The following is a 21,830-nucleotide window of genomic DNA, read 5'->3' on the forward strand; positions in this document are numbered from 1 at the left end:
TAGGCAGGGTTTCGCGTAGGTACATAAGAAGCGGGTCGTATGCTTGAGTGTAGTGTGTGTTATACATGTTCATCATAAGTCGTACGTAATCACATTCGCTCCGCGGGCTGGGGATCAAACCTGGGGTAGGCAGACGAGGACGCGGTAATGTATTTCATTCCACAGCGTCAAATGGTTAAATTTGGCACTAGCTACACCACAGATTCAGATAGTAACTTCGCATCTTCATCATAGTCGGCAGAGCCAAACAAACTTGTAACGAAATTGCAATCTGTGCATCGTTAAAATTTCCCTTTACATAAACACAAATGCGCTTTCTACTTGAGACAGTGACAACTAAGCAGCAAGAGCCAACCTTTGAACCATTTGAATGAGCGAAATGCTTCTCGCTCGCCTCTGTGCTACGTGGGGCACGGAGGCGTGGCGGATGCTGAGCTTGAAGACGTCGCGTCGAAGAGGAACGCCGACCGCCACGCTACCGATTCTTCCGCTTTCTTCCTTCTTTTCTCCTTTATTAGTTCATTTACTTTATTCAACTAAAAATTTATCAGTATTTCCTGATTTTCTCCAAGACTGCGCTTTCAATGTCTGTTTCTCGTCGTCTTCTTTTCAGCTTTGTGTGTTTATTACAAATTCACTCCGTTTTCATATACAGGTGGATGATGTATGTTTTTGTTTCTGCATCGAAACTTCATATTTTCGACTCGCGATTATATTAAATTCTAATCCATATAGGTAGTACATCCAACCTAATGTTGAATATCTTTGACACATTAACTAGTGACAAGCTTGGTTAATTGATTGTAAAATATGTGAAAGATAAGTTTTTTCTGTTTTGGTTCTACGCTGTCAATGAGAGGTTGACTAAATGAAAGTCAATGATATGGAATTAAAATAAGAAAATAAATAATGAATTTCTAATTTTATTGACGCCGGATTATACGTGATTCGTCACTCGCGCGCGATATATTTTTGCCATTAACAAGGCGAAAGCCTCGTCCGTTCACTCGATCGCGAAAATTTCCCCCAATTTTGTCTTACATTAGAGATGTCAATTCACAATAAACAAATTTCTGAACGTCGAAAATAATGATGGTATAATGTTTTAAACTGAAAAGCAAACCAAAATAGTGAACGTATGAACGCAGAATACGTACCAATCAAAGGATTTGAATAAAATTAACTGCTGGAAGCTGTGATTAGAACAGCCACACTTATTCGGACAAGTAATAACAGTACATTTGTATAATTTGATCATCGTAACGCTTCGTCTAGCTGATGGGACAGCAGTTAATGCTGAATTAGTCGGTAACTGTAGGAAATTTCTGAACCGAAACTCCATGCACCGTCCTCCGTCTAGTTGCAACGAGCTTCTAACTCATTTAGCCGACTGTCTTTCTTTATTTTCGGCTTTTCTTTTATGACGGTCTTTGCAATCTTCAGTCAACGCCTGCTTCAAGGTCATGTGGAAAGACCATGAGACTTACGCAAACAAAGCACGGTTGTGACGCTTACGGAATAACCAAGAATGGGGCTTTCGCAGGGTCTATGTATCGCCATCCATCCATGGCCGAAGTTTGCGACACGGCTGGACGTGCGTCGGCTTCGCGAATGAGCCACAGCCAAGATCCAAGACCAAAGCGCAGTCGGTACGGCACATCAAACGTGTGGCTTCGCTAGTTCCCTCTGGTTACTGTGAGTTGCACCGTTCAGCCGCGATAAGGAAGAGTAAGCCAAAAGTCAAAACAAAAGAACGTGCGCAGTTAGCAGTAGTGGAACGTCCAAGTCAAGTCCAAGTGTCCCCGACACAAAAACTTTGTTATATACTATTTTTATTGGAGAAAAGTCGTTGAAATCCGATTTATCGATTGCCTGTTGTTTCTTTGTTGGTCATTTTCAACTGGATCAGTCTACATACAGTACAAATCATACTTGCGTCAGTTCTACGTCGTCACTCGCCGATGTTGTACACGAATTGATTTTGTTACTCTCGAACTTTCGAACATATCATTTCCGAGGAAAGACTAAAAATCATGTGGAGACCGTTAGAGCGTGGAAGCTCACCGGTAGATTGGTGCGAAGGGAACTACAGCATATCTCCAAGTATTGCTGAATTTATGAATACGGTATGTAAATAAACTCCATGTGGTTACACACATGACATGGGAATTCTAAGAAGTCACAATCCTTTGTTCGAATAATTGAGAGTATTCCAAGAATTTTTTATATAGTTATTGTTAATTCGTGGGTTTAGAGCAAGAACAGTAGTTGACGTCAAACCCTCTATTCCACGCATCATTGATTCTGTTATTAATGAAATTATTTCACAGTATTTGCGAACAGCGTCAGAGTTTTGGCAATATAAAATGGTCGATGAGATATCTCCCTTCTTTTTCCAATTGTGATCCAGCCTGTAGTACTGGCCTTGTTGACTCGGATACTCTAACTCCTTTGTTCCGCATGATGAAACTTGATTAACTCATTACTCATTAATAATAATGATTTTGCAGTTTAGCAATGTCGTGTTTCTACTTCTGCCTCCGGTTCTGATGCACCTCTTTAGAGATTACGGGAGATTCGTAAATCCTGGAATTCATGTCATCTGGTTCCTGTTAATGATCGTCGGCGCCAGCAGTGCATATTTTCACGCAACTTTATCTCTCATAGGTACAGCTGTCTGAAAATATTTTAAGAAATGTATTATACGAGATTCTACGTCGTTGGTTGAGGCTCTCTCAAATTTTCACCTTCGTATATTTATTTTAGGGCAACTGTTGGATGAACTTGCAATATTATGGGTATACATGGCTGGATTCTGCATGTTTTTTCCAAGGAGATATTTTCCTCATGTATTCAAAAATAACAGAAAGAGATTCTCAATATTTGCAATACTGTCCACGGTAATCGCCACAGGTTTGGCAGTTATACATCCGTTTGTAAATGCATTCGCACTAATGACTCTCTGCATTCCTGCTTTTGGGTTTATGGTCATTGAACTGAAGAGGTGAATTCTCAATTTATATCTTATTATCATATTACTCCTTTGCCATTTCATCAACCTAATGACATATTAACATATTTTCAAATAGCATATGATTGAGAAACTATTAGGGAACTTTTTTTGCCAACATACTTGTAATAACAGTAGTTGATTCATGTTAGTAGAATTTTTTATGTCACTCCTCTGAGAACTTGACAAAGCTGCAAATCTTGGGTGATTTGTACATGAAAGATTTACAAATTTATATTCTTCAGTTCATTATGAATCTAAGAAATCTCTTCATTATCACGTCTCGTTTGCGTAGGCTTGTACCGTAAGATTTTTGTGAAGCAGGGCTGTCTTAATTATTGTAGAGGACTCTATATCTAATTGTGTTATCGATCATTGATTGTGAGTGGCTCTCGTTGGCAAATTTGCCTGGTGAAACTCATCTACAGCATTATTCAACAGTCATTTCTAAATATTGATTCTTATGCGTGTTTCTTAGTGTCATAAGCTTAATAATTGGTAAGGAAATCTATTTGACGGTATATTTTTTCAGGACGAAATCTGCTAGAGTTTATCGTCTCGGTGTTCGATGTGGTGCTATTTGGATATTGGCAGTAACCTGTTGGCTCAACGATCGATTATTCTGTGATACTTGGCTTAACTTAAATTTTCCTTATCTTCATGCGCTGTGGCATTTGTTTATTTTTATTGCAAGTTACACAGCTGCCGTTTTGTTTGCTTACTTTTCTGTGACGGAAGAGAAACCGCATCAATCTCCGATACTAAAATATTGGCCCAGGAATGATTTCGAATTGGGAATACCTTATGTCACTATAAGAAGTTACATCAAGGTAGACAGTAATACGAATATATAACGCAATCAACCGGCAAAATATTATTTCGAACTTACTTTCTAAGTATCATTCTAATAGATCGAAACTATCAGTATTTAATGGTCTTATTAAAATTCATTTTCTAAGAAATTCAGTGAAGCCAGTGTTGATTAATCCTTGTGGTTTGAAATATGTAAATTCAGTCCATAAGTTTCACTTGGTTAATATATGCAACAATGTTACGTATTTGACACGCCTATGATATCAAATTATGCTCACAAGTTTCATCATTGCAGTTTGACGAACATCAAATATCTTTTCAATTATTCACCAATGCAGTGAATTCTGATAATTCTTCCCGAATAGCAGTTATTCGGTGAAGTTAAATATAAACTCGGTTCCATGATCTGACAGCAAAACTTAGTAGCATACAGTCGGTATCACGAAGTCTGAGCTGGCTTGAAAATTAATCAATATTATGAAATGTGAATTTTTATACCGAATCTTTTCAATATGAAGCAAATTTCAATACATCAACAGATAGAGACTGAGATTACATAAAATAATAATAATAACAATAATAATAATAATAATAATTTCAATAATACTACTTTCTAATAATAATGATAACAAGATAAACTTAACATGAATTTATAAACTCATATTTTTATAGATGATTGTAATGCGAGGTGCAACTACTTTATCAATTTTAAATGAGCTTTTAGTATTGGGATAATCGGCGAGATCGCTATCAGAAATTTTTTATACCTGTGACTAATTGTTAAGGATTAAATGGAACGTACGTGCGTCATTCTATTTTACACGCATGTACAGATAAATAGACTCGAAAGTAGCATTTTACAAGGATTCGAGCTTGTGATAGAAGTATATATACCAAAAATATACAATGTATGTAAAACTATATGATGATACAGTATAATTGTTTAACATATGTGAAGTACAGTACTAAGTGCGAACAAGTAATTTGAGTACGAAATAGATATAATGTTGAATTTGGAATGTGAAGTTTCTTAATACCATTGATTAAGTAACGATGTACTTAAAATGTTGATCTGTGATTATTGTCATGTTCTCTAAAATATATTATTTCATATACACATAGGCACAAGCGCCAATTTCTTGAATTAACTCTGACCGATTGGTTACGATAATTATTCGCCTCTATAAATTACAATATTTTTATCAGTTTCATAAATTTTCACTTCGTACAATAAATCAGGTTTGGGCATTTCTTTCTTTAATTCGTTGAAAACAAAAATAGCTACATTCTCGGTGGTTGAAACAACGTGCTTGAAGTACGGTACATCTTTGTCTAAATTCTTATGATCCAACTGATCCATCAACACATTTTTCATATAAATTTTCAAATCTGAAATATTCATTACCATTCCAGTTTTTTCATCCACCGGACCTCGCACCGTGACCTCCACTGAAATAAAAAAACGCATCTAGGACTTGCATCGAAATTAAAAAAAAAATACAAATTGAATAACTAGTAAATATTATGACTCTTCATCTAGTCGTGTGTTGTTTTACCGGTATAATTGTGTCCGTGCCCCCAAAAATTGTTACACTTTCCGTAAACTGCTGCGTTCTGCTCATCGGTCAAGTGTGGGCTTAAAAAATTTGCACGGCATTAATTAGTCGAATGCGTGCGTAATTATTGCGTCGTCATTAATTTTTATACTATATCGAGTACCTATGAAGGCGATGGCAAGCAGATATTGTTTCTTTCCTGGTCAAATACACAATCGGCACTTGCGCCATATCTTATTTATTTCAGATCGATGTTAGATTATCTATTATCGTGTCGCACGATACACGTTAATGACGTTGATGATTTGTTGCGAAAGGTCAAGGCGGCGTATGGCTGATTGAATCCTAGTTACGATATACGATAAAATGATCTACATACGCGTCGTGCGTACTAACAATAGTAACGTATGTGATGCACTTTTTATTGTGTTGCTGAAATTCCCGACTTCGCGATATACTGCGATTGATTGATCTTGCTAAATCTGATTTCGCAGGAATTACAAGAGCATTCGAAAATTACATTAATATACGCTAGAATTGAGTAACTAAGTAGTTACAGCTGGCAAGTCACGGCTAGGTTTTTATCGTTTTTATTCACCGACTATTTACCGCCATGATGGAAAAAGTAGAGCTAGAGACCTCTGGCCGAGCCCGTCGGTAAACCGTAAGAATATCGTCATCCCGTATTCATGTACCATATATCGGTCTACGTACGTACGTAAACCAAACTTTGGACTTGTACATCAACTTTGCAATCGTGCTCCAGTTCTTCTTGCAACGCGTAATAGTCTAATAAGAAATATTACAAACTGAGAGATACTCGACAAACAATATTTTCGTCAACTGTTCGAATAATTTCAAAATGTTTGTCAACTGTTCCCGAACGATCAGACACAAAACTCAGGTGAGCCAAACTTCAATGGAAATTGATACTTGATCAGTGCACAGTTTCAAGTAGGTTGTATTAAATTTTTATCATCCTCATCGTATCTTCACTACTTATATAACAATTTGCTATTACGTTAATTTGATTGCTCCTCACGAGATTCATAGAATAAGCAAACCGTATCACTTTACTCAATTACCTGATATGTTGTAAAAATGTCTTGTCCTTCGAGAATCTAGGAGTTGGCCAAGTTTTATACGAATTATCATTTTCCAGCTGAGCAGCTTGTTGCAAAGATATCAATCGACTTTGGTCATTGCGGAGCATAATAACGAGGCTCTGTCGACGATTACCCAAAATGCATTAACCGCAGCCAGGCAAATCGGTGGGGATATTACTGTCCTGGTCGCTGGGACAAAGTGCGGGCCCGTCGCGGAGGCTGTATCCAAAGCTAACGGCGTAGCTAAGGTCTTAGTTGCCGAGAATGACGCCTTTAAGGGATTCGTCCCTGAAGCCATAACCCCGCTGATACTTGCCACCCAAAAACAGTTCAACTTCAGCCACATTCTCGCAGGTGCTACAGCATTTGGAAAGGCTTTGCTGCCGAGAGTGGGTAGACAAAAAATCAATAATTTAAGACACGAGCAATGTCCGGTCAAGGTGTTCGATAACTCAAGTTTGACCGTATGAATTTTAGGTAGCCGCTAAACTGGATGTTTCCCCGGTGAGTGATATAATCGGTATTAAATCGCCGGACACATTTGTGAGAACAATATATGCGGGCAATGCTATACAAACTGTCAAAGCTAAGGACGGCGTCAAAGTAGTTTCTATTCGGGGGACTTCTTTCGAGGCGACGCCTCTAGAAGGAGGGAGCGCCAAGCTAGAGCCAGCCCCAGCGGGAGATTATAAGTCTAATTTGGTCGAGTTCGTAAGTCAAGAACTGACAAAGTCGGACAGACCGGCGCTCGCTTCTGCCAAGACTGTCATCTCCGGTGGTCGTGGGTTGAAATCGGGAGAAAACTTCCAGCTTCTGTACACGCTTGCCGATAAAATGAACGCAGCCGTTGGTGCTTCTCGCGCCGCAGTCGATGCTGGATTTGTACCGAATGACTTGCAAGTTGGACAGACTGGGAAAATTGTTGCGCCGGTGAGCTTAGTTAGATTTTCAGTCTAGATAATATTCCAATTATTTGAAGAAAAAATATACTCTATTTCAGATTGTTAAGGAATAGATAGTTTTTATTTGGATTGTATTGATTGATTATGAAGTCGATAAGACTTGGGAGACGGCCAATCTATGAAAACGGTTTTACTTGCAGGACCTCTACGTCGCTGTGGGTATCTCCGGAGCAATTCAGCATCTTGCTGGAATGAAAGATTCCAAAACTATCGTAGCGATAAATAAGGATCCGGAAGCTCCTATTTTCCAAGTTGCCGATTACGGTTTAGTAGCAGATTTGTTCAAAGCAGTTCCAGAGCTTACCGAGAAGGTGTAAATTATGCAGACCTATACTAATGCCGTTGTTTCAAGAAATGAAATCAAAATATCTTCCACAGGATTCGATCTGTAAACAAAGTTATCTAAATCTTGTATATTTCAAAACGCAAATAAGTTTTCGCGTGAGTACACTATTTTGACAAGAGCTGTCTCCTATAGTAACTCCTATAACATTATTACATATCGTATCAAACAATATTTACACATTGATATGATTATCACATGTTTTTTCGTGGGAAACGATGACTGGTAATTCGATACATAGTTGTGACAATTCAAGTTGCTTTAGCAAATGCGTATCTTAACAAAGTGGAAGATTACTTTATCATGTAATAATTTACATCATTCTTGTACATACTCTTTACTCCAAAGTTGTTTTTGAACGCGGTTATAGTATGTCCAAATGTACAAAGATTATTCTCAACTTTTATACCTAAAGCTAAGAATTTGTTAAATGTTATAAAATAACTGTCGAAAAAAGCTACGTATACTATTTTAATAAATCTTTATTCGTGATGCAATTTCTATGGAATTCATATAAACTAGTTCCTAAATGAACGTAAAATTTCATCAGTGATGGGCAGACAATGACCGGATTGATATTTATTTCCAAAAGCTTAGATATTCAGAACCACACGGTATATGAAAACACAACGAAGAGAATAGGAATCGAGGAGATGGTAGGTAGGAGATAGAAGTCGGGATAAGAAAGCAAAACGACGCTTGAGAAAAATTCTGCGTGCGGATTGCGAAGGTCGTCTTTGTTAAAGTACGTTGCACTTATGCCGCATCATTGTCGTCGTTCCCGGACTACGGAGCCGCGTTACATGTACATACGAGTATATCATGTATATGATATGTACAGGCATACGTTTATTCCGCTAAAGCGCGCGCTGGAGGAGGGAAGATAAAATGTCAAACGCGAAAGAGAGCTTGCAATTTGTTCGCGAGTTAAAATTTCCTCAAAAATCAAATGAAACTCCATCAACAAACGCGATCTGAACCATGTCCAAGCATTTACCCAGGCCATTAGAAATTTGGCAACATCTTTCAGTTTCGCAATACTGCGAAGTCTTCAACGTTTATTACTACTCCTTAAAACTCTTTGTAATAATAATTAAATGAGCCAGCGAACAGTCCGGAGCAAAGCCGGAGAAGGTTAGATACGAGGCAGAAATCGCTTGTCAATGCCGTCCAGTTTGCAGATTTGCCAATGCTCACGCATTTCAATGCACACATATTACTACACGCACGCGCGCACAGTCTTGCAGCGCTGGTAGGTGTTGCACTGAACGTACACGAATTTAGATTCCGCTACCACAATGACGAACAAATTTAAGATGGTGTCTTGTGGATATTGTTAGGTAGTCGTGTCTAAATGAAAGGGAAAGCGCAGTTTGTGAATCGAGTCTCAGAACGAAGTTGAAGCCCGGTGCTCCTGCAACTGGCACCTGCGCAGTTCTACGACGCAGGTCGCAATTCTTGTCCCGGGTGATTGAAAGTCGGCTGACTTATTCGATTTATGGTAGGTACACGTGGTTTATCCCTTTCTTATATTTCTATTCGTCCTCTCAGTTTTCATTTATCTCCATCTCAGACCTAACGTTTTCATCCCGTTCTCAAAAGTCCACGCGATTAATTATACACAAAATCATATTGGTGACCTGTGATTCAATACGTAGACGAAAATGATTTTCGGTCAAGTCTTGGAAACGGATTTTCTTCTTGGTTAGGCGTGTCTTTGACTGGCTCTCGAGTGTCGGAGTTTTGAATAATCGTAGCTTTTGTTTAGTCACCCTTGAATGCAGGGAAGATTGGTTTTCAGGACGCTTTCCCGCAACGTATGTAAGTCAGGCGAGAAAATCTTCTAAATCTCCGCTTTTGTTTCACTCTTCACTGCGTAGATCGCTTGTGCCAAACAGGTTTTATTCCCCAAGGTCGTGTAGCTTCGTATCTTCCTTCTGTGTTTTTTGCTGCATTGTTGTGTTCGCCGAGTTGATGGCGCGGAAGTATCTCGGGCCGATTATACCAGTTTGAATGTTGACGAAAGGCTAGACGTAATGCTGATTCAGATATGGACGTCATCAGTGATCATTTTTGAAACAGAAAAGTCTCTCGCAATTTTGTGCTCAGCTCACAAATTCATACGACGGCGTCACTTCAGTCGTGAAAAGGTTTAGCACTTTCGGATAACCTGCACGATTGTAATTCTCCAGTTATATTGAAAGTAAGTCAGTGAAGTTGGTGGCCTTGTACTCTCAACGTGATGTAATTTCAAAGTGTGTCAGTTTGACTCGACGTTGATGCTGCGGTTTGAAATGGAGTTTAAAATCGACCCTCGCCTCGTGTCGTTATTCGATAACGCTAAGTTTCGATTCGCTTTGTTAGTACACGTAGGGTAGATAAGTCTCTTGGCTGCCGCTCGACAATGCATGCGGTCAAGTTAACGAGATTGCGGCAAAGAAAGTGAAATTTTTCCAACGTTTGCGCAATCGACCCGTAATAAGTCTATTATTTAACTTGGGATTATTACAAAGTTGATCGAAAGCAGTGCTCTAGCTCAATTTACTCGTCTCTTTGACGTACAGGCATCTTGTCGAAAATAACAATATTACTCTAATATACTTCCGAGAGGACCAAACAATTCTAGTCAGTTTATGCCTAGCGTGACAGTTGCCATTACATCTACTTTTACAAGGGATTGTCGAGTGGGTGTCTTACCCCGGTAAATTTTACAATTTGCATAAACGCGGAAGCTGGAATCTTTCATTTAGTTCATTTAGATTCTTGCCGGAAATTATTTGAAATAGCGAAGTGACTTCTATTACGTCATTTATACTCTGCTCTTCGTTCTTACACATTGCATATGCGGTAAAAAAAGTGAAAACAACTCTGACTATTGGAGTTGTGTGTGTGTGTGTGGTATTTTAAGTAAGTTGTTCTTTCAATGCGTCATACTTTGGGAAATTTGTAAGGTATGATTAACCGGCTACACCTCCCATTTCCAAGTCAAATTTTAGTCGTTTCATATTCTCATCTAGGTAGAGACGAGAGAAATGTATTGGTAGTTCACTTGAAAATTGCGACAAAAATTTCAAATAATTATTATGTTGTTACTACACATTCGAAACATCTTAAAATTTGTTGTAAATTGTTTCAGAATTTATTAAAAATGGATAAGAGAATATTTCAGTGGAAAATGAACCGGAGGAACTTGTAAAAACAGTGCCATACATAGAAATGGCTGTGAAAATTATGACGTCGTCGCCCAGTTGAACGGAAACGTCGGAAGATCATATCACATTTAATGTCACCAAGCAACAGGGCGAGGGAGTCCTTTACACGTCAACGGTGAAGATTAGTGGTAGAAAGAATAGTAGGATAAACACGAATCAAAATAATCAGCGAGTCAACACTCATTTACGACTGTCAAAATGCTCGAGCCAGTATTAGGAATATCTCCAATTTGGTGGCTACTAGCTTACGCTAGCGTGTTGTTGTTGCTATCACCTTTGATTTTACTTGTAGTATTGTTTTTGCCAAACTTGCCGATTCTTGTGTTAAGAAGAATGTGTTACATTCCTGTAGAGCCGATATAACCGTTTTACCGAAGTTATTACAAGCCATCCCGAATGAAAGGAAGCGTTCAGTGTACCGGATTCCTAGATATACATACTGAGTTTTTCAATAGATTAACGCAATCTGCAGCAAACTCTACTCTCTGCTGTCCTTGGACGTTGAAGAAAGTGGCGTTAATTCGATCTGCATTCAAGACTCTGAATCGTACGAGATACTCCATACCAGATACGTTTCATGTTACAGCACTTAATATTAAACTTTTATACACAGATTATGTAAATATTCGTGTAAGATATTGCTAACTCCATTGAAAAAAAAAAAAAAAAAAATGGATAAAACATTATACTTGTGTAAAATAAATCATTCATCGAAGATCAAATGAGCAGCAATATTACTTGTTTTTTAGTACTTATATATCTCAGGAAGCGATTACGATTGATTTGTAAATGCGTCTGGGTGTTGTTGAATTTTTCGAGTATGCTTCATATCCTGATTATATATGTATTCACGATACATGATACATCAATTTATCTGTACTCATAAATTATATACTTCAGTTTGCGGATTTTCAATATCGATTTTCGCTTTGTCACTTCGCATTTACGGTTAATTCTTTCAGCGTGTTATAACCAACCAAACCGGATCGTTAAGAGCCGTGTAATTATTCTTCACGTATCATCGCGTGGCCGTAACTCGGGGACAGTGAACTACGTTCGCATATACCACAGGCCGTGCTGACCAAACTAATCTCATCGCCAGCTACTGAATGGAATATAAACTAGCTTGGTATTATTAGAGCATAATTTTAAGAACCATTTAGAGATTCAGACCTCCGGATCAATAATTGCGGAATTTTTTTAATACTTCCATTTCGTATTGACTAATTGTAAGCAAGCTGTCGGAAATAATATTGTGATGAATAACGGGCGAGAATAAGTAATTTCCGGGACCACTACTGTCTAGTTTTCGCCTTCAGCCGTATTAAAATTCAATTATTCAAGGCGACTGCTGTCTCTTCCTTATTCTGCTATAGTCATTCGGCTGTAGACAGACGCAGGCTATTGACTTGTAAGTGGATTCCGATCGCTGAAAACCAGCACCGTCTCATCTCCTACACCGCATTTGCAGTCACTGACTTCATCTAGCCTTAATTCTATTTTATTCACAAACTATGGATAATTGTCAGGTTGCATTTTGGTCACGTTGAATTAAATTGAGATTGAATTTTCAGCTTTGTTGCGCCTTGATTGTATCCGTTCCTTTTTTGCAATAGCGATTGTATAATTAATTTCAGGTGATAGTTGAATAAATATTCGTGAAAGATTTTTTGGTCTTACATACTACACGTTGCTGGAGGAATATCGTCACAACCTTTTTCGTGCATAATTGGCTCGAATCTTACATCTTCCATTGGCAACAATTATGTTCTACTATTTCCTCCGGCGGTGTACCTAATTGAAGATGCCGAAGCCGCAGCTTCTTCATATCGCTGCAGCAGGAATGTTCTCTCAACGCCTAGGGTACCCGTGATGCCAACATACCGGGTGATGACCATCCGAACGATTTGCAGCCTCGAGTCGATTTTCCAACAGCAGATCAAGTCTCGAGATATATCGAAGGTGTACCGGCCGTTTCGCGGTTCCAAATCTGCCTCCTCGCACTTCGGGTAGAAACTGCCTGCGCCTCCCGATCAGAGACTCCGCCAATAATAGACGCGTGAAAGGTTTTAAATTATGGAATTTTTACATCTCCGTCGATAAGTTCGAGCGTCGACGAATCAACGAAGTGGATATTTCTAGTATACAACTATTTTCTCTACGAGTCGATTTTTATTCCGATATGCGAATCTATATATATAAGATTGTGGATAGACGAAGCGAAGACTGATGTAAGATGAGGAGGAATCAGAGTACAGAGACCGAGGCGAACAAAGTCGGATGGATATTTTACGTAGTACGTACATATTCCGAAGGTACTTTCGCCGGGTTCGCGGACAAGGTGCCCATACGTATGCATACGAATACTTACATATAGGTATGTATAAACGCCGAGCGTATGTATAGTAGTGGGAGATCGGTGGGACTTGAATCGCGGGTTTCTTGAGGCATATATATGGTAGGGAGCCATGCAGTTCTCTTGCTACTCGGCGCGTTCTCAGCCTCTCGGATCTCCGCCGGAGCGTTCCAATATCCGATTAATTTAACCAAGTTTACACTACCGGACCGTGAGCCTGAATAAAAAAGTGAGAAGGTGAGTCAGTTTGTGATTCAAATATCCGCCACTTAAACTTAGGACGCTTGTCTGCGGCGATTCCTTCACGCATGTCGACGAAAGTAGGAAATCTGTCATCGCAGAAGAACGGAAATACCGTTTCACTGCTGTGCCTGCGTATAGTTCTGCGGTGCTTTGAAATTCAAATCCACTTTCCCGCGTTATTCTTCATCCTTCCGCAGAGTTAAAGCAAAAGTAAAGCCGGTCAAATTTTTTATTTTCTCTTTCAAAGATGCCCTTTGCAGATACCGATTGTTTGTTTGTTGCAATTTTGTTAAAAATCAAAAGCCTCCGATCTCTCTCGAACACGAGCGTGTAACTATGAAACTCTACCAACATACCGATGCATGACTACCATTCGAAATGTCTCTAAGTCCGTGACTGAATTTTTTCCACCAAGAATACAAAGAGAAAAAAAACTAGCCACATGGTACACAGCTGCAGGCTGTGTTAAAATTCAATGCAGGTACAAAGGCGATATGAAAATGAAACAACCATTTGCAACTAAGGGTTCGCTTCGGTGATTAGGAGATATTATATTATTTAAAGATGATTTATTTTCATCCCAGGACTTATTTGAAAAAATTAAATCTATTCTACGCGTGTAAAATAGATGTGGGTGTTGTCACGAACCATTAACTTTGGACCTAGCTGTAGTTATGAAAAGCTGTATCACTAGCGATAAAATCTACATTCACCTGACATTGAGGTCCATTAATGATACCACGTGTAAACCAGTTTGAATTTTTCCAATCAATCGTATTGTCCGACTAGGTAGCTGTATAATATCCTTGCCCCGGCAATGACAATTTTTTATTCACGTTTTTTCACAAACTTTTTTTCTTCACGTCTCTTACACAAGGCCCTATCAGCTTCCTGTATCTTTGTTGCTCCGTTTTTATGCCTCCTTACACGTTGAAGGAATTTCTTATGCACCTCGTTAATTACCCGGCTAAACTGTAACATTTGTCAACTTTTTTCTCCCCACTAATTGGTGAACCTATTTTCACGCGGTATTTGCAGCTTCTCAAAGCCGTGGCACATACACAACTCTTGTCCTGCGCGCTCGTGAAAGCTAGATCCAGCCGAGTAGATAAGAGCGGTATAGTTTATCGGTTATTTGTTTAGTTTTCGAGGAGAGGTCAGAACCGTTAAACGAACCCTTGCTCTATAATGGAGAGGAAATCTTGCCGTGTGAATAAATCCGGAATCTATCGATTGTCCCTAGATGAAACTGCTACTCACCTTACTGATTGCGAGCGCAACGAAAATCCTGGCGGATCCGGACCCTGGACTCCTCCGTGTCCCCAAGGTGTACAACGCCTTGGTGACGAGCAATCAAAATCTCTCGCCCTCGAGGGCATTCCCAGTGATTCAGCCCGTAGTTCACACGACCGCCGTCGGCTACGTGCCACCGTTCTACTACACTCAGTTCGCTCCGCAATATCCGGGCCCGGAAGCAGGCCGGCTGCCGCAAGAATTACTTCCGGCGAACGGAGCTGGACTCGACGAGGATGCAGCATCGAAGGCCGCGGCCGGAGCCGGAACGGGGACCAGTAGTTCCGGGAATACGGAACAGAACCCGAGACCAGCGGAAGACGAGACCAGGAAAAGGAAAACGGGCGCCGAGCACTCGCTCAGCTTCTATCCGAATTATCATTCGCTCTACTACGACCCATACCTTTACGCCTACAACGGTTTCAACGCCCACATCGCTCCGAGTCCGTATATTTTCGAATACCAGCGACCAGCCTTGGCTTCCGCACTTCCCCCCCAGGGAGCCTACGGGGGGCAGCAGCTGCTCAACCCCCGGGCGCCGGTAGCTGACCCTGGAGCCCCCGGGAAACATGAAGCCGAGGAAAAGATTCCCGACGTACCACCGCCCCCGGTGCCAACATCGTCTTCCTCGAACAAGTCATAATTTTTACAATATCGGGTCGGATCAGCAGGATTACGTTAAAAAGTGTCGGCGTATTATACTTTCTTAGAATTCTAAGAATACGAATACTTTATTTTTTAATGGAGAGGTACGAGTGCGCCCTTATTGATAGTGCGCTTCGTTAGATCAGGAACAATAGAGCCTGGATACTATCACTAACGTATAAATTGCAACCTTGTGACTGTCTTTATACATATATATAAATAGACGTATATCAGTGTTTTAAGTTTCTTCATTCCTATGCAAAATGTATGCAATACCAAGTTTTTCTTGTTCTCATTAATATCATAATTATTATTTTTATTTTCTGTTTTCACGGATAACTGTTGCTCTCGTGAAATTTCTCACTGCTGACGCCCCAGACTTTCATAATGTACGAAAAACCTTCGCCATGAAATCCTCTGACACGTAATTTTGCAAAATTATGAGCCGGGCCACCAGAATGTAGGCTGACTATTCCCCTGGTTTGATTATAACGCAGGGCTTCGACACAGGTTATGTACACGGGGCCTTGCGTATCCATTCCAAACACAGCGTCCACTGCGGAAGGTCCTCTGTTTCTCAGGAATATGTTATGCTGATAAAAGAGAATCCCCTCGCATTCTCCCCATCTGTAGTCGTGCGGGCATTCCTCGCACCATTCCGACTCCCTGGCGCCCTGAGAATCAGAAAAAAAACAATCCTTTCATTTTTGTAACGATTAGATTTCACCGCAAGCTCGAGTTGCATGGACTACGGGCATAGGTAAAAATATAATAATAAAACCGATACCTACACCGATTTCTACCGTCCCAGACATGCTAGAATCCGTAAAGTTGCGATTTTTTATATCCTGGTCAACGTTGGCGGAAACGCCGTCGATCCTCTTGATGGAAGTTACGGCACCGTTGATCGCGACAATTTCGTGGGTCGAATTTCTGTATACCATCGTGTTAGTTTTGACGTTTTCTATATTTTTCGTCACGTACACCTCTGGGGAAGTCTTTACCTTCACCATGGAATCCTGAGAGGCTGAAACCTGACTCGAATTGTCCGACTGACCATTGGCTGAAATAACAACCGCGTTAGGTCGAGTGAACGTCTCGTCTGTTGTCGGTGCTTCCCATTGAAAAATACTCTCCAGCTCTTCGGAGGTCGACTTGTTTCCCCTCGACGAAGCTGTGAGATGGGCTCCGAGGTCGACGATCAGAGTTTCATTATCGCGTTTTTGTTTCAGAGAATTTTCGACCGGCGCGACAAATTCGATATCATTATTTTCCGTCAGACGAGGTGTCTCGACTGTCGGCGACGAATCCCCATATTCGCCGACATGGGGATTAAAGTCGCTCGAATTTTTCAGAGTTCCGTCTTCGATCGGGTCGGTAAAGGATCTCATGCTCTCCGAAGTCGCTGTTTGGGTGTCGTTGAATTTTGTATCAGGAATAGTAAAGCCATGTTGATTCTCCGAATTATTCTCCTCACCCCTCAGGTCAACATCGTTATTCGGAATCGGCACAACTGTTGAACCAAGCTCAGGAGAATATGTGACAACACTCGGGGGATGAAGCGTATCCTCGTCCCGACCGCGGTCTTGAGTGGAGTCATTTCTCTCCGGATGAACTTGCATTTTCGCCTCCTTGGCTCTTTTCGCCTCGGCTATCAGCTTCTTCGCCCTCTCACGTCTCTTCGTGATCTCATTTTGTTGCGAGTTGTACTTGTCCATGATCGCCTTCCTCTGGGCGTAGTAGCTACTCATGTAATCGTTCGACTTCGGATCGTTCTGAGTAACCATCTCCTTGTCCTCTCTCCGGATTCTCGCGGTTAGCGGATCACTTGGCTTCTCTTCGGGTCTCATTGTCAGCACGATTGCACATCCAAAGTCGCAACCCACCGTCTCAGTCCCGGTGTTTCTTGCATACTTCCTCTCTGTCGGAGCATCATCGCGAGTCCAATGAGGCTCGTTCACGGTCGTACTTACGGGTTTCGTCCAAAATTCGTCAGCCTTTTCATCGCCCTCCATCACGACACTTCTCGAAGATACCCCTGAGAGAGTTGAAACGAGAATGATCATTAGAAAAAAACCGCGATAGTCTGACGTGCGGTATTTTACGCCTTCTGGATCTTCCGACAGCATTCCGAAATAATCGTTGATCTTGAACGTATCAAACCGCACCGTCTGCCGAACACTGTGCTTCTAAAACGACACTCTCTTGAAAGCGAATGCGAGAACTTTATTATACGGCATGCGGCATGCTCCAACAGATGGAATGAACTGAGACGATATCGCTATCTGTCGTGCTACCAACCGACCTTTGAACCGCTTCGAAACTATAATATATTCAATGTTAGGTCTACGACACTTGATTGACGCGAGCTGTCTTCTTTTCTTCTGATTTGTCTCAGCATTCTCGATAAGGGCAGAAGGTTTCATGGTCAAGTTAGTATTATACCTAAGTGTGAACACAGCTCGAGCATTTTTGGATAAATTGTGACCCCGACTTCTTTATTGTAACTTTTCAAATACAAGATACACTACTGAACAAAAGATAGTGTCAGATTAGGCGTTTTTGCTTCCGACATTTGTTGTTTTGATTAAATCTTGACGTAATAAGATAAGAAAATTGAAGTGAAGTTTTTCACGCAGCTTCTATGATAACAGAGTCATTTTCGTTAGAGGCGTCCTCGTTGTTCGCCGCGCTGGCTGCTTCGCCCAGAGGATCGTATCCCGGTTCAACTTTTTCGTCCAATTTTTCTATGCCACCGCCGTCATTGTCTTCTTCGTCATCGTTGTCATCGTAATCTACAGGTTTAATCGGCGGCTGTGGTATTCCTGGTCTTGGAATGTATTCCGGAACTGGTGGCTTCGACCCGGCCGGATAGAGCTAAACACGTGAAGTGCAGTAACGTTAGATTCACGATTGGTTCATGAGTAATTTACTTAGTAATGCTTCACCGTTCTTATTAGTATTCTTATCATTCCTTTGAACTAGCGAATAACATCGCAATGCAACAAAAGATCGTTCAACGCGGTGTAAAATCTTACCGGGGTGTAGGGAAATCGGAAATCGTAGACTGGCGTTCCATAATAATTATAAGCGGTTGGAACATGTGCTATAGTAGGTCTACCATTCGCAAATACGGCCATTGGTACGGTCCTGACAGCTGTGTTAATCTGAAAATAAGAAAACAATGCGGGGATGTTTACGTATGTTTTTCCGGTAAATAAATGTAGATCGAAATAGAGAGTTGATCGAATAAATTCGCGGCTCCGAGCGGCATCACCCTAATCCCTTTCAGATGTTTGTGTTCCAAAATAGTTTTTTAGAAATTTTCCAACCCCCAACAGATTTGGAACGTGAGATTAATGTCGATTAACGAATCCGTTACCAAGTAACGCGGGGTTGTATCAAGTATTTCAATAATTTAGTGCATCAGATTCATTACCTGAGGGACGTTGTACAGAATGTATTGTTGAGAAAGGTTGTCATCCAACGCAGTCACATCCAGACGTTGGGTAGGAAACTCTGTACGACGCGTTGAGATCAAATTTGGATATTCCAAGGGACCTACGGGGACCAGGGCTGTCGCGGATGATCCGATAACCGCCAGTAAGATAATTACCTACTCGCGGATATGAAAATATTGTCATACATTTTTCTTTGTCTCAGATAACATGTCATACATTTTCAGCAATTCATCGGATCCGTATATTATTTCGCACAATGATCTGAGGTTATAGGAGTGGGTATTCGTTTGTTTCCATTTGCAAGGCTATGAATATTCTTATGCTACAGGACAATTTAATCTGGATGCTCTTGGTTGTCTGCGCATTACAATCCATTATTCATTATTCATTGTCTCTCTACGCTGATCGTTGTGAGTAATGGTGGAAAAATAACGTGACTCAACTGACCGTATAACGACATATACCTGCAGCGCATTTATGATCACGTTTGAAGACCTCACCTTCTCCGAAACAAATATAAAAGTTAAACAATGCAAGATGAAAATTCACCAGCTGAGACTGTCATCAAAATTCTAACGTTAAAACGTGACGGTATTTTGCTTTGCGATTCGTAGGTCGCATCAACGTGTCACCAATTTTGATAGGTAATTAGGTAGCATTGTTAACGACTCGGATAAGTACGCCTAAAGATTCTAGGCTAATACGAATCCTGCGCACTACACCGATTCAGAATTGACAGCCTGAAGAATTGGGTAATGATAATTTAACAGACATATGTATACACGTACTGAAGAATTGGTTTTATAATTACGTCTGATTATAATAGAAAAAACTCGATCGCCAATTCGAGAGGTGACTTGAAATTAAGTACTTGAAACCATATTCTGAGTTTCCAAAGTTTCGCGATTATTCGGTTATAGTATGTACCTTGATTATGAGCAGAAAAAAATTAACTAATTATGAGTACGTAGAGGGGAAAAGATAACTCACCTTCATAGCGACGACTTTTGTCTATAGGACTGGTATAAATATATCAGACTAACTCGAAATTAAGGATGCGGGAGGGCTTATATATTGTTCGTGGGCCCGCCATCCCCCACTTTCCTGTTCATCACGGGAGGAGACTGCTTTGTATTCCGGGTGACACTCTGTTCAAACTAACTTTTTCGTAGCACCAATAAGAGTAGACAAGGACCGTAAACAACCGTGCGAATTTTCCATCTATCGTAAGGCGCCCTCAAAGGAGATTCGTGAGAATCCACGTTCACCTTCGACACTCTGTATGCATTTACTTACCCCTTCATTCGGCACAGTTTTTTTCCCATCATTTTCAGAGAAATTCTTCTCCTACTCCATGATTGACGCCGATAATTTGTTTCCAAGTTACCTTGAACCCAGCATAATTCTAAAATACTGCACTCAGAAAACTTACGTCGTATACGCTCATTCGGCTCATTACTCATCTGAACCGGTTTGCAGTAGAGGGAGATCATATTTTGATTAGAGCATCTTGAGCATTGGGTGCGGCAGTCATTCTGCTTCGCCGTGATTCGATGTTTGGATGAAATTTGCATTTGCTTTATAATAACATTCATTGTGATTTATTGGCTCGGTATTTATCGTTAACATTCCTTTTTCCCCTGTCCTGTTGTCCATTACCAGCGGCTTTATGGGAGTGGACTACTTTTTTGCCTCTCTATAGCTGCTGCGAAGAAAGCGTCAGTGCTTATCCTCTGGACATTTCATACGGATATAAATAGGACTGCATTTATGTCCATAAAAATTAATTATAAATCTAACAACCGGGGTCACATCTGCTCAAGTGATAATGATTTTTCATCAAAGATAATCGTACTTGTGGAAATATCTGACGTCTTTTCTCTGCCCCTGAAGTCCTTGCAGGGTTCTGCGATAGTAATAATTATCATTCTACTTTGGCATATAAACCGAGACGCGTGTTGGGTTGCATGCCGCAGGCTGATTAAACATTTCAAAAGGGAACTCGCGTGTAGGTGCAGTTAACGAATCGCCAGTCGAATTGGAACACTAGAATCCGAACTGCCGCCCTGACGAGACGTTATTCGACGTACGAAAATAGGTGAATTTTGTCGGGAATCGAGAACTTGCCGAACAAATATCTGTGCGTGTATTATAGTGTTGTTCAAGTGGAAGATCATAGTGGGCAATTTTCATGTTACCTGTTATTGTGTTTTTTTTTCTAACTCGGTTGAACGAAAAGTAGAATGCAATACAGTAAAATAAAATCATATAATTCAGTAATCATTTGTTCAAATGATTGTCGCTTTACCGTAATTCTCGATTTAGGTACAATGGTACATAAACTCGTGAAATGGGCTGCAAATTCGTGTGTGTCGTAATTTTCAACGCTTGTACCGATCGCAAAGTACGGCAGAGTCGGGTCAATGCTGAAGTCAATGGACGGGAATCCTACTTACTATCACAGAAATCCTCTTGTTACGCGAATGAAGCAAAAGCTTTGTAGACGGATCGAAATGCTGGGAGCAGAAGAGATCAAGTACAGGATTGAGAATGAACGAAAAATAATGAATATTAACGGAAACCTGGGGGGTGGCTGGTAGGTATGTCACTTGCAGAAATGCAATTCGGCTGTCCAAGGATACAATATACTAACCTAAATTTGCTCATCCAGATTTAACCCGACCACTCGCGTAACAATCATGGCTGTCAATGTAATACATCAAATATCCGATGATAACTCGAAGCATGCTTCCCTCGTTCTTCTCGCCTGCTCAATTCAAGATCTTCAAATTTACGTTCGATAAAGATAATTCATGACAGTTCTGGTTAC

General features: G+C 40.5%; 6 protein-coding genes across 10 annotated transcripts; 3 read left to right on the top strand and 3 right to left on the bottom strand.

Moving 5' to 3' along the window:
• The first annotated feature begins 1,646 nt into the window (after positions 1 to 1,646).
• Positions 1,647 to 8,291, top strand: LOC124414613 (alkaline ceramidase). Of its 2 annotated transcripts, XR_006930044.1 has the most exons (5): positions 1,647 to 2,126; positions 2,511 to 2,667; positions 2,767 to 3,004; positions 3,543 to 4,848; positions 8,248 to 8,291. XR_006930044.1 is itself a non-coding variant. In XM_046895610.1 (4 exons), exons 1-4 carry the CDS (start codon positions 2,034 to 2,036, stop codon positions 3,862 to 3,864), a joined length of 810 nt encoding a protein of 269 aa, XP_046751566.1. In that variant the 5' UTR covers positions 1,647 to 2,033; the 3' UTR covers positions 3,865 to 4,961. The 2 variants fall into 2 exon arrangements, 1 of the variants encoding a protein (XP_046751566.1); XM_046895610.1 differs by lacking the exon at positions 8,248 to 8,291 and having other exon boundaries at positions 3,543 to 4,961.
• LOC124414617 (6-pyruvoyl tetrahydrobiopterin synthase) lies at positions 3,941 to 5,613 on the bottom strand. Its single transcript, XM_046895616.1, has 3 exons — positions 5,543 to 5,613; positions 5,380 to 5,459; positions 3,941 to 5,272 (listed from the first exon to the last, which is right to left on the bottom strand). The coding sequence occupies exons 1-3, from the start codon at positions 5,608 to 5,610 to the stop codon at positions 4,995 to 4,997; spliced, it is 426 nt and encodes a 141-aa protein (XP_046751572.1). The 5' UTR covers positions 5,611 to 5,613; the 3' UTR covers positions 3,941 to 4,994.
• Positions 6,141 to 7,798, top strand: LOC124414610 (electron transfer flavoprotein subunit alpha, mitochondrial). The gene is made up of 4 exons (XM_046895604.1): positions 6,141 to 6,283; positions 6,542 to 6,874; positions 6,963 to 7,415; positions 7,588 to 7,798. The coding sequence occupies exons 1-4, from the start codon at positions 6,242 to 6,244 to the stop codon at positions 7,762 to 7,764; spliced, it is 1,005 nt and encodes a 334-aa protein (XP_046751560.1). The 5' UTR covers positions 6,141 to 6,241; the 3' UTR covers positions 7,765 to 7,798.
• Positions 8,292 to 9,138: 847 nt separating the features above from the next.
• On the top strand, positions 9,139 to 15,617 carry LOC124414614. 3 transcript variants are annotated; one of them, XM_046895611.1, is made up of 3 exons: positions 13,294 to 13,595; positions 14,845 to 15,538; positions 15,572 to 15,617. In XM_046895611.1, exon 2 carries the CDS (start codon positions 14,845 to 14,847, stop codon positions 15,535 to 15,537), a length of 693 nt encoding a protein of 230 aa, XP_046751567.1. In that variant the 5' UTR covers positions 13,294 to 13,595; the 3' UTR covers position 15,538; positions 15,572 to 15,617. The 3 variants fall into 3 exon arrangements, 1 of the variants encoding a protein (XP_046751567.1); XR_006930045.1 differs by lacking the exons at positions 13,294 to 13,595; positions 14,845 to 15,538; positions 15,572 to 15,617 and adding exons at positions 9,139 to 9,291; positions 10,927 to 10,993; XR_006930046.1 differs by lacking the exons at positions 13,294 to 13,595; positions 14,845 to 15,538; positions 15,572 to 15,617 and adding exons at positions 9,853 to 9,993; positions 10,927 to 10,993.
• Positions 15,618 to 15,772: 155 nt separating this feature from the next.
• On the bottom strand, positions 15,773 to 18,024 carry LOC124414608. Of its 2 annotated transcripts, none has more exons than XM_046895598.1 (2): positions 16,331 to 18,024; positions 15,773 to 16,213 (listed from the first exon to the last, which is right to left on the bottom strand). In XM_046895598.1, the coding sequence occupies exons 1-2, from the start codon at positions 17,666 to 17,668 to the stop codon at positions 15,869 to 15,871; spliced, it is 1,683 nt and encodes a 560-aa protein (XP_046751554.1). In that variant the 5' UTR covers positions 17,669 to 18,024; the 3' UTR covers positions 15,773 to 15,868. The 2 variants fall into 2 exon arrangements, with proteins under 2 accessions (XP_046751554.1, XP_046751556.1); XM_046895600.1 differs by having other exon boundaries at positions 15,984 to 16,213; positions 16,327 to 18,024.
• Positions 18,025 to 18,127: 103 nt separating this feature from the next.
• Positions 18,128 to 20,103, bottom strand: LOC124414615. The gene is made up of 4 exons (XM_046895612.1): positions 19,991 to 20,103; positions 18,979 to 19,155; positions 18,578 to 18,706; positions 18,128 to 18,416 (listed from the first exon to the last, which is right to left on the bottom strand). The coding sequence occupies exons 1-4, from the start codon at positions 19,994 to 19,996 to the stop codon at positions 18,171 to 18,173; spliced, it is 558 nt and encodes a 185-aa protein (XP_046751568.1). The 5' UTR covers positions 19,997 to 20,103; the 3' UTR covers positions 18,128 to 18,170.
• Positions 20,104 to 21,830: the final 1,727 nt, after the last annotated feature.

Source organism: Diprion similis, chromosome 14 (genome assembly GCF_021155765.1).
Source record: "Diprion similis isolate iyDipSimi1 chromosome 14, iyDipSimi1.1, whole genome shotgun sequence".
Lineage (NCBI taxonomy): Eukaryota > Metazoa > Arthropoda > Insecta > Hymenoptera > Diprionidae > Diprion > Diprion similis.